At 35.0% G+C, this 13828-nt stretch overlaps 2 protein-coding genes and 1 non-coding gene across 3 annotated transcripts; 2 read left to right on the top strand and 1 right to left on the bottom strand.

Moving 5' to 3' along the window:
- Nucleotides 1-1060: 1060 nt before the first annotated feature.
- Nucleotides 1061-1145, top strand: TRNAM-CAU (transfer RNA methionine (anticodon CAU)). The gene is given in 2 exon segments: nt 1061-1098; nt 1110-1145. It is a non-coding gene; the product is annotated as a tRNA-Met (tRNA).
- A 2535-nt stretch (nt 1146-3680) lies between these two features.
- On the top strand, nt 3681-7688 carry LOC141666852 (protein HAIKU1-like). The gene is made up of 3 exons (XM_074473068.1): nt 3681-4051; nt 4144-5466; nt 7320-7688. The coding sequence occupies exon 2, from the start codon at nt 4278-4280 to the stop codon at nt 5376-5378; it is 1101 nt and encodes a 366-aa protein (XP_074329169.1). The 5' UTR covers nt 3681-4051; nt 4144-4277; the 3' UTR covers nt 5379-5466; nt 7320-7688.
- A 379-nt stretch (nt 7689-8067) lies between these two features.
- Nucleotides 8068-12427, bottom strand: LOC141668200 (mitochondrial carnitine/acylcarnitine carrier-like protein). Its single transcript, XM_074474973.1, has 6 exons — nt 12119-12427; nt 10920-11311; nt 9401-10745; nt 9005-9193; nt 8499-8678; nt 8068-8402 (listed from the first exon to the last, which is right to left on the bottom strand). The coding sequence occupies exons 2-3, from the start codon at nt 11309-11311 to the stop codon at nt 10247-10249; spliced, it is 891 nt and encodes a 296-aa protein (XP_074331074.1). The 5' UTR covers nt 12119-12427; the 3' UTR covers nt 8068-8402; nt 8499-8678; nt 9005-9193; nt 9401-10246.
- Between the last annotated feature and the right edge of the window lie 1401 nt (nt 12428-13828).

Below are 13828 nucleotides of genomic sequence, written 5' to 3'. Positions count from 1 at the left end.
TTTACAATCATGCTTAGCATTGCACTCGAATGTCGTGTTTTACATTGACGCCAAATTATAAATATAGTATAGCATCAGTTATAGCATTGGATTTTACATGCTATGAGGAATGCTTATTAATTTTTTCCCTTAAAGCTTCCAATATCCAACTTTTGATGGATAGTAGGTTCCGTCATGGGAAGCCCGTACAAAAATCATCTATCTCATTCTCATACATAAAAGGGTAACCCAAATATTGGTGATCAAACAGTAAGTGTAAGGCATAAAATACAAAAAAATTGCATCTTTTATTTACAAACAATACGAGAACAGACGCCCATCCAATTGTTCCTAATTCCTATCCATTGTCAAGGCCTCACGCTTGCGTAACAAAAGAAACAGGGCAATGACAAAATAACTGAACGAAAATATCCAAATCACCACTTTCCAAATAAAACTGCCAAGTAAATTCATCAATTTATCCAGCAAACATAAAAGTCTTAAAACTAAACATATATAAAACATCTACTCAAGAGAAAAAAACCATCAAACAATCAAGTCATATACTAAAAACTTTAATATGACTACATAAAATGTGACTCTATTTATTACAAGCCCTAATAGAAAATAGCAGAAATAGTATCAACAAAAACAAGAAAAAAGAAAGAAACAAAAGAGAAAAGAAGGTACCTTTATGAAGATGTGAGCAAAAGGGTAGCATAAAGATCTAAGCAATAGTAATAATCATGTGAAAGATGAAATTTTTATGCATTTTTGAGAGAAATCACACAATGGGTTTTCAAGAAGTGAGAGAATAAGGAATGGGAAAGAGCAAAACTAGGGAGAAATGAGAGGTTAAAATAAAAGTGTGTGTATTTGTGCAAGTACAGAAAACAAAGGAGTGTTGTAGGTTATGAATCCCCCTACTTCTTTGGCTGCTCTAGACCAAGCTCACTCTCACCAACACTACATTTTCGATCTTCACTTCTCGAGAGAATCAGCTTTCATCTCTGCTCTTCTATGAAGGACACGTGTCCTTGTTTTTCCTTTATATTGGTCTTTTGGGACCCTTGAACAACAAGGGGTGGTGGCGCAGTTGGCTAGCGCGTAGGTCTCATAGCATACGAGTGATCCTGAGGTCGAGAGTTCGAGCCTCTCTCACCCCATTCTTTTTCAATTTCCGTCTCTAATTTATTTGTGACGTCTGAGTTCTGTTTATATTTGTAACTGTACCACCTCTTTGGACTCCAGTTTTGTTCTTGAGTTGGTCACTGACAGTTTGACAGACGGCCACTACAAAGATTTGGACTAGCCATTCATAATCACAGTTATATTTTGGTTTCATTTTTGCGGAGGGGTGATATAAATATTAATTAATTACTTTTTATATCATAATAATGATAATTGTATAGTTAATTTGACTAAATAATTTATGATATGCATTTTTTTGTTCTTTATTTCAGCAAAATATAGTAATTTATTTATGTCAAAGATCTTATCACTCGTATCATCCAATTTAAATAATGTAAACTATTAAAATTAATAATAGGGAACACAGTATTAATTCGTTGTATTTTTTAAAAAATATTATTGAAACAGAAAATAAATATCCAAAATATCACTTAGCATCATCTAGGGTTTAGATAAAAAGCTAGATGGCTCAATGTTTTTCCTAAACTTTTGTTTTAGAAAAAAAAACCTTAACTTTATATGAAATCACGTTGTATTGTCAGTATTTTTTTATATATCAGAAGTGAGACAATGTTTCGTGTTGATCTCAAAACACTATTTTTATTTATTATTATTCTAAACTATTTTAAATTCAAATAGAAAATTATTGAATCCTAAAATAATAAAAAATAATTTAGAGTTCACACTTAAATTAGGATTTTAATAATTTATTTTTAAATATTTCTAAAACCCAAAAATGAAATGATGAACCCTAAAATATTAAAAAATATTAAATTAGATTCCACCCTTAAATTTTAACATGGTTTAATTAAAAATTTATATTTTTTTATTAGGATTTAGGAATTTTAAGTTTAGGTCCTAAATCTCGGATTAAATTATGATTTAGGCTCTAGGGGCCTAAAATCCTAAACCGGTGAATCTTTTAATTAAAATTTAATTTTTTTAAATTTAAAAGGGAATTGTTAAATTTTAAAATATTAAAATTTGTTAAATTAGAATACAATCTTAAATTTTAAAAATATTAAATAAAAAAAATAAAAAAGTAACATTAAATAATTTTCCCGGCCTTCAAAACGAGACCATTATAAAGGCACAAAATAAAAACAAATATAAAGGTTAAAGCACATAACATTACATGATATAACGGGTGACTTTGAACTTTTTTAAAAAAATGATACAAATAGCTACGTTGTGAAGCGTTTTGTATAATTTTTTATTATTGATATTTTGGTTATTATTCACTGAAAATGGTGACATACCATGTCTATTCTTAAGTATGTATAATTTTGATAGAGAATAAAATACATCATAATTGCGTAATTAATATCGTATTAATTGTATTAATATTGGGCTGACAGTTAAGTCCATTACAAGATGTCCAATACCTTTGAATAAGGGCCCAAAAATACCCCAGGAATATAATTGGTATTAAAGTTAACTAAACCAGATAGTGTCTAACAATGAAGCCCAGTTAGAAAGGGCCCAAAACCTTGATTATTAATTAATTTCATAATTAATTAATAAGGAAAAAATCAGCTATTAAGAAGAGTCTCAATAAGGACATAAATTCTAGTAGATTAGCCTTCAAGGGACCTAAAATGATAAGAAATTAGTTTCCTACCACTTAGAACTCCAAAGTCCATTCTAATTCTGAGACTTACCCACCAAGTCTCTTAACTCAAGTCCAATTCAAGGACTCCCAACATCTATATAAGGGGCCTCACCCCACCAATAAGAAGGACGTTTTAGACTTAGACCTTGGAGGGCATGAAAGTCACTACGTCCTTGGTGAGCCCTCGCCGCCATAGCCCCGAGGGCAAGTATCACCAAAAACTACGTTTTTTGACTTGATACTTGGCAATCAGCAAGGTATGTAAGCATTTTGTTGAGGCAGATTGAGTCACGAAACACAAGAGCAGTCAAATCTAGTCTCGAAACTCATGTTCCTTGATAATCAATACAGCAGTCATGTATCCTAATTTTTGATCCATAACAAATTTCTAAAATCACATTCTTTGTCGAGCAGATGAAACATAATATATTTTTTTATAATATATTTTAGTTCTCAAAACTCTCAATCTTTCGTTAAAAAATTTGAAGCGTTTTTTTCTTTAAAATAAATTTACTATTCACAATTAGACCCTTAAAATAAAAAAATTGTTTTAGTTTCCAAAAATTCTTATCCGTCGATAAAAAAATTGAAATGTCTTTTTGAAAAAGAAAAAAATTACCCTTCACAATTAAACCCTTAAACACAAAATATTATTTTAGTTTCTAAAGCTCTTATCTTCCGATAAGAAAATTCGAAGTGTTTTTTTTTTCTCAATTTTGCTTTTCACAATTATACCCTTAATATATCAAAGCATCACCGCTGCATCAGTGTCACATCTTCATCTTCTCTTTTCAATTATTATATTATTTTCCTAAAATAAAACCAGTTTCGTTTGTGCATCCTATGATACAAAATCCAATATTCCAATCTTTTTTTCGGTTTCATTTTTATTTGATTTTCACATTGACCGACGCCAAGCAAAACATTAGCCGCTTTCTTGATATATATCTCTCCCTCCCTCTCTTTCCGCTTCTATCTTGTCTTTTTTCTCCCAATTGTCATATTTATCCCTTCACTATGTCCACCTCACCTCTTCACTTTATTTAAAGTTTCAATCTTTATATTATTTGGTCGAAAATTCTTGCAAGATTTTGGGGTTTTCCAGTTGGACAAATGCTAATTTGATTAAAGATTCAATCTTTTTGCTATTCAAGGTGATTTACAAGTGGGGTTGTGTTGAAGCTGATTCGATCTAGGGTTTTGGTGGGTTTTCAGTTTCAAGAAATGGGTATTATTTCTTCTGATTTAATTTGAATTTCTTAGAAAAGGGTATGTTTTATGCTGATTTAGTTTCAATTTTTGTGCATTGTTCAAGACATTTAGTTTATATATTGAGAGTTAGTGTGTAATTGTTTGCGTAGGGTAATTTTTTTAAAGCTCAGATTTTGAAGTTCTTGGATGCTGTGTGGTGATTTTATTTTGAATTGGTTTGATTTTGTGGGTTTTTAGATATATTGGATTAAGTTTATTGGTATTGGTATCGGGTATTCGAATTATGGATGATTCGAGGAGTAGGCATAATGATCACTTGGGTGTTAACAAGATTGGGAAAAATATTAAAAAGAGTCCAATGCATCAACCTACTTTTACTAATACTGCTCGGCAACAACCTCAGCCTCAGGTCTACAATATTAACAAGAATGATTTTAGAAACATTGTTCAGCAGCTTACTGGTTCGCCTTCAAATCATGATCCACTTCCTAGGCCTCCGCAAAATTCTTCTAAGAGTATGCGGTTACAGAAGATTAGGCCTCCTCCATTGGCACCAATAAATGTAAACAGACCTCAAATGCACCAGATGCCCCTTCGCCCCCCTCCTATACCTGTACCTGCATCTTCATTGCCTCCCCCAGGACCTGCTGCTCCTTTTAATAATAACTTCTCTAGACCTCCTCCAGGAAATTTCGGTCCCCCATCACAGTCGATGATGCCACCACCTTACCCTCCTGGTGATCAAGTTTGGTCGAATACAGCTGAGTCTCCTATATCAGCGTACATGCGATACCTTCAACATTCCATCCTAGACTCTGGTCCGAGGCAGAATCAAATGCACCATCAACATCAGCCACCATATCCTAGTCAAGATCAAGCATATCCGCAATTATCCGGGTTACTTCCTAATCCATCTGGTGCCCCTCTACCATCACCAAGAATGAATGGTCCTTCTCTACCATCACCTAGAATGAATGGCCCGCCACCTCTACCATCTCCAAGGATGAATGGTCCTCCACCTCTCCCTTCCCCTAGGATGAATGGTGCTCCCCCACTCTTACCATCTCCAACTTCACAGTTCCTACTGCCTTCTCCGGTGTCTTCACCTTATAGTTTCATGAACATGTTATCGCCACGGTCACCTTATCCGTTACTTTCTCCTGGATATCAATTTCCTCAACCACTGACGCCTAATTTCTCGTTCTCTTCAGTTCCTCAGTCAGGGATTCTAGGTCCTGGGCCTCATCCTCCGCCCTCCCCTGGTTATGGGTTTCCACTGTCACCTTCTGGATTTTTTCCCATGTCAAGCCCAAGATGGAGGGATTCAATTCCAAGTCCGAAATGGAGAGATCAAATTCCAAGCCCAAGATGGAGGGATCAATAGTCTTAGAAGGATGCCTGAATATGCATCAAGTTTCATGATATAGTCTCCAAATCTGTTCTGCTTGTCAAGGAAGCTTTATTTGTGACAGGTATAATTTAGACTGGCAGTGTAAGATTTCATTTTTAAGTATTTAGTCTTCTTTTAGTCTTTATTTTCATGTTTATACACATTATAAAATATTTTGAGACTTGTACCCTTTAACAGTTGCAAATTGTTGATTCCTTAAAAATATTGATATAGTGAAGAACTGAAGATTCATAACACATCTGAGACGAGCACACATGCAAACGTTAAATGATTGTAGGAATATTAATCTTTAAATTGCTATTTGGGTTTTCCGTTGGATAAGTATTTGGTTTTGCTGCAATTTTGTAATTTTTTTTCAGTAAATCATTTATTAATTTTCCTTCATCTTTCTCGAAAAAAGTCCTGCTTTTTTACATAAGTTCTACTACTTACATATTTTCCAAAAGTTTGTATATTTTAATCGTTTACATGCATTTAATTATTGCATTGTGAATTTATGCAGTAACAAAGACGTTGCTAGCATTTTGCTGCATAATATGTACTTGAGCAGTATACTATATTTATAATGGTTTGATGTATTTTAGTTGGTTAAAGATTAGAATCGGAAGATAACTTTCAATATATTCGTTTTTTTAATGCGCGAAGTCAAAGTGAAACGCATTTACTTTGGAGATTGTAGGTTTTTATATATGCACAGACAGTGAGTTAAAGTAAAACACATTTACTTGGGGGATTGTAGATTTTTATTTATGCACAGACAATGAGAATTGTGTTTCGTTTAAATCCTCGTGAATAGACAGGTTTCATTTGCGGAAAGATGAAGAATAACAGATGCATTTCAATGCCGTACCTAATGGCAGTCAAGGACCTAGTTACCAAACTAGGCCAGTGGGAAGTGTTTTGGTAACTGTAAGCATTTGTTCATATGTACCAAATGCTTTCAGTTACCAAAATATATATAGCTGATGACTGCCATGCGATATTAAACAGTGGTTCATCTAGTATCTTAGGAGTTAGGAGTATTATACAATTATGAGTTCCTTTGTCTTTCAGAGTATGTAACATGTCCAATTATTATACTGAGTACGTTTTTTTGGAGTCTCATGTCTGTTCTGCTGCTTGATCCTATGATTCATTTTCACTAATTTAGTTTAGTGTAGGTGTGGCCACATATATTAATTCCTACTATATAGATTATAGAATATGCCTGACTTTAAAAATTAACAAGAAACCCTTTCTATAGGTCAATGTAGTGGTTAAGCAGTATAAGATGTTGAATTTATCTGGTAGACAGGGTAAATATCAGTTTGCCTCTGAGCATTGGTATGGGTAAAATCAGTTTTCCTCTGTGCATTGGTAATTTAGCATTGTCCCTGCTGAGTTGTATAGATGCCAGCGCACAGCTGCCCTAACAACAAACAGCATGTCAAGGTTAAAAGCTACTGTACATAATTTATTTATGATGGACTGCAAAAATGATGTGCATGTCAGCAGATTAAAAATCATATAAAGAAGCCATCTTGTAGAGCCCCTGTATGAGTTGCCAAGTGTAATTCGTGTTTTCTTTACCTACAGCATCCTTTCTGGTATTCTGTATATAGGTTTGTTATTATGGTTGTTCTTGGTGCCAATTGTAATTTGTTTTTTCTTTACCTACAACATCCGTGCTGGTAATTTGTACGTAGGTTTGTTATTAAGGTCGTTCTTGGCGCCATTTGCTATTTGTTAAGTCACATGTTTGAACCCCTTCAAACAGCCCCTTTCACACTTTTGCATTCTTGGGGGGCAATAGGCAAGTATTGTTATTCTGTATAAATAACCTTTTTCTGGAAATTAAGTGTAAAGTTGCCTATATCTTAGAGAGCTGCTATACCCCAGCCATTTTTTTAGTCTTACTGTGATCATGTTTACCAGCTTTCTTTTGAGATTTAGAGCCCAGCAGAGCAGCACCGGGGAGTGATGATTGTTTTGACTGCTCCAGCTAAGGCTAGCCAAGCAGCTATTTGAATAAATATGTTGGTGTCAATAGAAACCCCAACAAATCTTTTTTCTTTTTTAATTGCACTAGGCCACTAGCACCTAAATGCTCTTGTAGCCCGGCAGGCGACCTATTTTTCAATTTATTAAGTTCAGATCTGTATTAATTGATGATCTAGTTTATGTAGATGTAGCAAAGTCAATTGATTCTGCGTTGCCATCTGCTAATTACAAGTATACACTGCAAAGCAAGTGAACACAGTGTATTGTTACTAAATTATATATTATAAATGAATCAAACTTTAAGTTTGCATCCTGTAGTAGATCTCATTATATTCTCTCCCTTTTTTAAAAAGAGAGCTCATTATATTCTTGGTGAACTATGTATAAGTATTTATTAAATTTTGTAGTTTATTATAGTTTGTAGTTTGAATAAGAGTTAAATTCAGTTTGAATCCCTGACTTGAGTTTTGATATACTACTCATTTTTTTAAAAAAATTCTGCACCCCGAGTATGAAAAAATGAGCCATACTACAATACATCACACTTTTTCTGTTCAGGTTAATCGTTAACGTTAAATAGGAAAATATGGGCAACTCAATTTCAAACCGAAAAGAGCAATGTGTTCCAGTATGACTTGCTTACCAAATTTAGGGAACTTAAATGATAATTTGAAAGTATGTATAAGGATGCAAATTTAACCAGTTTAATAAAAAAACGGAGAAGTACTCCTAATGTTCAAACTAGACACATTGAATAATCAATGGGGGCATCTCAAGTCATGCTGAGCATTATTTGCAGGATATGTCAATTGGATTTGGGGTAACAAAAAACGAGGGGAAACAAAATGCTAACTAGCAGCCTAGTAATTTCATGCGTGACCAACAGGGAGCTCTGTTCTTCATTCCATCCAGGCATGCCTTTTCTTTGGTATGAAGATGAACTTTCCCCAGTTTCCGTGGCAGAGGGATATCGTTCTCTGGATTCTTCATCCTTGGTCGGGGAGCACGAAGATCTCTCTGCATAAGTTTTATACGAAAAGTAAAAGAACAATGTTTATTTTTGGATGATCACACAAGAAAATACCAATCATTTTCTATGCTTCAAGTTGTTACCTGGAAATATTCGTGACACTGGAGTTTGGATTCCTGAATATGAAAAGTAGGGTATGAGCTAACTGGTAATTCACTTTTGGATTGAGCACATGAGCTAGATGATGAGGTCCACAGAGATGTACTATGTATGCTGGAACTGCTTGATGCTTTGCTGCTAGCTTGATCGATCTCTTGGGAAAGCTGCATACATGTATACTTGTTAGACTGACAAATCTGTCTCAACTTCTAAATTTCAATTCTTTCTTCCTTTCTCGGAATAGTTACATGTAGGTCACCCTTAAAATACTACAAAGGGACATAGTTTTATGTATACGATACAATGGTCGATATAGAATCGGGACAAGAGTGTTCAGAATCGAGATTATACTTGAAATGCAGCTCGTGCAGTCTGTATCTTATACTTTTACTAATGAATCAAGTAGTATTATTATGTGTGCTTGTAAAATTCAAGTGTAGATGGTCGATTGGCATATACATATCCGAGTTGAGAATAGAGAGCCCTTAACCTGGAGAAGTCGATCTTCAAGAGAACGGATACGATCCATTAAGGAACCTTTGGATCCAGCTTCCCTGGTAGCAACTGTCAATGGCATGCCTTGTCTGCTATTCTTTCTGGAAAATAGTTTTCTGCCATTGTTCCATACTGAAAACTCCTCGTTCTTCTTCTTCTTCTTCTTCTTCTCTACATCTTTCATCTGTTGTTCAGAAACTCAGGTTATATACGTTAGCATATTAAGATGTGTCATAACAAATTAAACGGTAGAATATTCAGGTTTTGACGTGGTTCATCAACAACGCGTTGGTTTGTATACTACCTGCATAGTTACATGATATAATTCAAGGCATCTCCAGCCAAATGATACAAGGGCATGGAAGTTAGAAAAGTAGGGAATAGAACTAACCACAGAATCTAAGCGATCGACCCTGGAAAGAAGAGGCATGAAAGAGCTAGAGTGCAGCTGATGATGATCTTCCATTGTGTTCATCGAGCTGATTGAGTGGGTTTCCTGTGGGATATGATCTATCCATATATATAGTTATGACATTTTCTTTTCAAAGAAGTTATAAGTTTGCGGATTGAAGTTAGCAGATGACTCAGTTGGGTCCAAACAAATTCCTAAATTGTAGTTATGAAAATATCATACTTATGTATTGGAAAAGTTAATAGTCTTTTTTTTCCTTCGCTTTTTACTTTTATTCTCAAAGCAAATTGGTGTTTTTTTGTAGTGTCTCGAGACTTTTCAACAATCTTCAACAAAACAAAAACAAAATACATAAACTTTTAAATTAAAAATTCATTTAGACCATTTGGTATATAAAATCGTCTATATAATAATAATAATAATAATAATAATAATAATAATAATAATAATAATAATAATCTACTGTAATGCAGTTTTTACTTGTGCAAAGCAAGCTGCAGTCTGCAACAACAAATAGATTCAAACTTTATCAAGCTCTTCAAACATCTTGTGAACATACAAATTACTGTACTTAGTTTGAAATGTCTAATAGGTACCATAAGAGTGAATAAGGAAATTAAAATGAAAATGCAAGTGTGTGCTTTTGTTGAGATCTTTTAAGTCAGGACGCATGAAGATTGAGGGAAGTATCATGATTTCATAAGAAATTTGCCAAAACAAGAAAACAAAATGCCGCCAAAGGCCCGGAACTATATGGTTCAGATAAATTAGAACCAGAAAAAAGGATGAGAAAATGAAGGTTTTGGAGAGTATGCCAGGAAGTAATCACCCTAAACTTGACCTTGCCATCTCATATGCCAAAAAGCATGCTGCATTTGCAGGAACACTTCGAGCCATTGCAGGTGTAAAACCCTTGTACAGGCCTTTGACACCTTCTGCTGCCAAGATCTTTCTAAAAGCATCGATCGAGCCAGAATATTTCGGGTTCTTGAAGTCATCAACCTGGATTGCACTCTTCACCACATCAGTCGGGTACACAAATATCCAGAAGGAACCTCCAGCCAACCCTCCGGCTAACATTAATGATCCTCTTCCTAATTTTGACGTGTCTAGCCCACCTGCAAAGTACTGCTTTAGGCCTTCATAGACTCCAAACATGGCAGCATTTCCTGGGATTTCACGTGCTAGTGTAGGAACCAATCCTCGAAAGAGACCCCTAGCACCTGCAGTTTGGTAAACATGCCTTGCCACATCGACTGGCCCTGCATACTTCACAGAAACACCAGCGGAGCCAGCTTCTGCCATTGCACTCTGAGCTTGCAATCTGTGCTTTAACATGCAAAATTGATCAGCAGTGTGTAACCAGAAAAGGCTATTGTTAGAGAACATGAGATAAGCATGTTAAATTTGACTCTGGAACCAGTCCAGTTACGTCTCCAGTGGAGCTGACAATATCTGCAGGAATATGCAGTTGCTAGTTAATGCAGTAAATACTGACCTGCATTTGATCAACTCAGTTGGGCAGGCTGGGAAAGAAACGGCAATTCCAGCACCAGCTCCACATATGATTTGCTGGTTAATCGTTAGCGGAGAACCTGGTTCAGACCTCAGAAGTGCTTCCATTTGACCTCTAGCTGTGAAGAGAATGGCATTTAAGGCTGCAACAGTGGCAAGTGGGGCACCCATGCCCTTGAACAGACCACCAGCGCCTTCTGATGCTACTGTTTGTTTGACAGCATCTATTGCTCCAGAGAACTTAGGAGCCTGGCCAGGTAATGGAACTGGCTGGCTTTGGAGTTTGACCTTGATGGTATCGAATGGATGTCCACATATCAACTGGGATGCCCCTCCCACAGTGCCAGCAGTTAAGTCCTTGGCTACATCACCCATCTACAAAAGCAAACGGAATGACAGAGTTGGAATACTTATATTTCCCAGGTGCCATACATGTACAATGAGGATCGAGTTTTGTTCAGTGTTTGCTCAGCGACGGAATTTTTTAGTAGAATTTGACAAAGCCAAATAACTTGGTTCCAATATATGTGATGATGCTCAACAAACAAATGTAATCAGTACTCGTATTCAAAACATTAGCAATCAAGTACTAATATTGTCGAGCTTCCAAATAGAGTGTTCCATAGTCCTTTTGCATCAAATTAATCAAAATGTACAATTACTGTATAGCTTTAGCATATCACTCTGTTATTGCTGATGTTGAGGTGGTTGGTTCAGTAAGAATTGCGAACTTGGCGGTTTCGGTGCGACAATCTAACAAGTAATTACAACCTCCTAAACTACACAAATAATTAAACTCTTCCATGATTGCAATTTTTTTCAATCGTGAGTAATTTTAGCTGAGCTTAAAGCAATGGACTCGTTTAGTTAACTAGCCAAAGAAGAGCACACCACTCAACTAGTGAGAAGATTACAGACAACTAAATTTATAATTATCTAATACTACAAAAAATCACTAACATTTGACTGAGTGATTCATTCAAAACCAAGACACATTTCACTCATCCTAATTAGTTCACTGTAATATTCCAATTATTCATTCATATGCAATATCATTCATATATGTTATGATGCTGATGCATATATATAAAATACAACCTAAACAAGTGAATATATGCATAACACTGACAGATCTAGATATCCATAAGAATGGTAAAGATAGAAGGAAAGAATAGAATGTACCGCGCTGTTTTTTTTCTTGATCTTGATAATATAAGAATGTGAATGCACAATGTGATGCAAGTGTGAATCTTGGGATTTGGGGTATTGCACAAAAGTATTGGGAAACTTCAAGTAGAATGAAAAAGGGAGTAGAATGGAGTGAGTGAGCTCTGCAAATAAACACAAACCAAGTTTGGTGAGTTGGTGAAGACAACAACTCAACAAACTAGTGCGAGCCGGCCGGGACAGTTAAATAGTGCTAATGAATGTAAACAACTCCGAGCCGCCGTTTTATTTTGACACCTAGCTCGGGTCAACTCAGTCCCAATTAATGTTGGTGTAATTATTTCTTTTTTTGGTGATGTTATCTGAATAAAACTGACATTATACATATAATATCTTTAAATCATCTTAAATACACGGTCCAGAGAACTTCCATCAGTTCTCTCTTTTAAGCCCAATACTACCAAAATCAACAATGTCTATGTCTTGGGGCTCGGGGCCCAACTCTTAAACTTAAATTGTTGGGATGTTACATTACGAACACTTAATATCAGGTAAAGTTTATTTGGAATACAGATAAACAATAAACAATGATGCCAAATGTCTTGAACCAGGGTGAGCAGTGAAGTCCCGGTCCGACGAGGAACTTTCTGAAATTTTTCTTTTATTTGATTTCATTTTTTGAGTTTCACACTCACACTTCATTTTTAAATTCGATTTTCTGGAATTACGTAATTAAAATAATATCATCTCAGTTTTAAAGACAGTATAATTAAACAAAATTACTTTATCATTCTCATGTTTTAATATAAGTTTTTAAAGAGTTGTTCAATTTTAAAATATTCAAAGTTTTATTTGAGGTAATGGATACTCACGGCTGACCGGATTACATTTTTTAGGGCTGTAATTTGTGTCGAGTGAGCCAAGTTTTAATCCCGGCATAATTTGAGCCGAATTTAATCGAGTCGAGCTGAGCCGCCTCGTTTAACTAATCGAGTCTAAATTTCTGCTTAAATTCGACTCGTTCAATTTCATTAGTCGAGTAGAGGTATCTCGTTTAACTAAAATGACCCGATTTTAACGAGTTGGGCGAGCCAACTACTTTAATTTTCTTAATCAAGTCTAAATCTCTACCCGAATTCGAATTGTTTATTTTCCCAAGTCGAGTCGAGTTGGATCGTTTAATTAAACAAGTCGGAACCTCTATCTAAACTCGGCTCGTTTAATTAAAAGAGCCGAGTTAAGCCCATTTACACGAGTTCGAGCCGGGCAAGTTCGCGAACCGCCCGACTCGAATTACAACAATATTTTTGGGCTACAAGATTACGTACACAATAACGGTCAATCAAACTTGTGGCTATTCCACCAAATCCTAGGTAAAAAAATTTAGAAGTTTCTCATAATCTGTTATTCCTCCATTAACTCCTTTATCTTTCGTAAATTTATTCATAATTTTAACCACTTAAATATTAAACCCTTCATTTTTGTGTACACTATTATTTTTAATTTTGTGCACACAAACTTATATATTACAATTAAGCCATATTAAAACAAGATATATATATATATACTTATTTATTGATTTTTTTTGTTTCTTTTAAAATATCAACATTTTGTACAATTTGAAAATTTTGGTTTGCCTTGTTAGTGGTGATTATAATGATCATATCGGGGCAAACCTGGATGGTTATCAAGGCAGATATGGACGGTTATCGAGGCAAACCCGCT

Source organism: Apium graveolens, chromosome 6, assembly GCF_009905375.1.
Source record: "Apium graveolens cultivar Ventura chromosome 6, ASM990537v1, whole genome shotgun sequence".
In the NCBI taxonomy this organism is placed as follows: domain Eukaryota; kingdom Viridiplantae; phylum Streptophyta; class Magnoliopsida; order Apiales; family Apiaceae; genus Apium; species Apium graveolens.
Note: the sequence above shows the minus strand (reverse complement) of the source record. Positions and strands in the feature narration are given on the sequence as shown.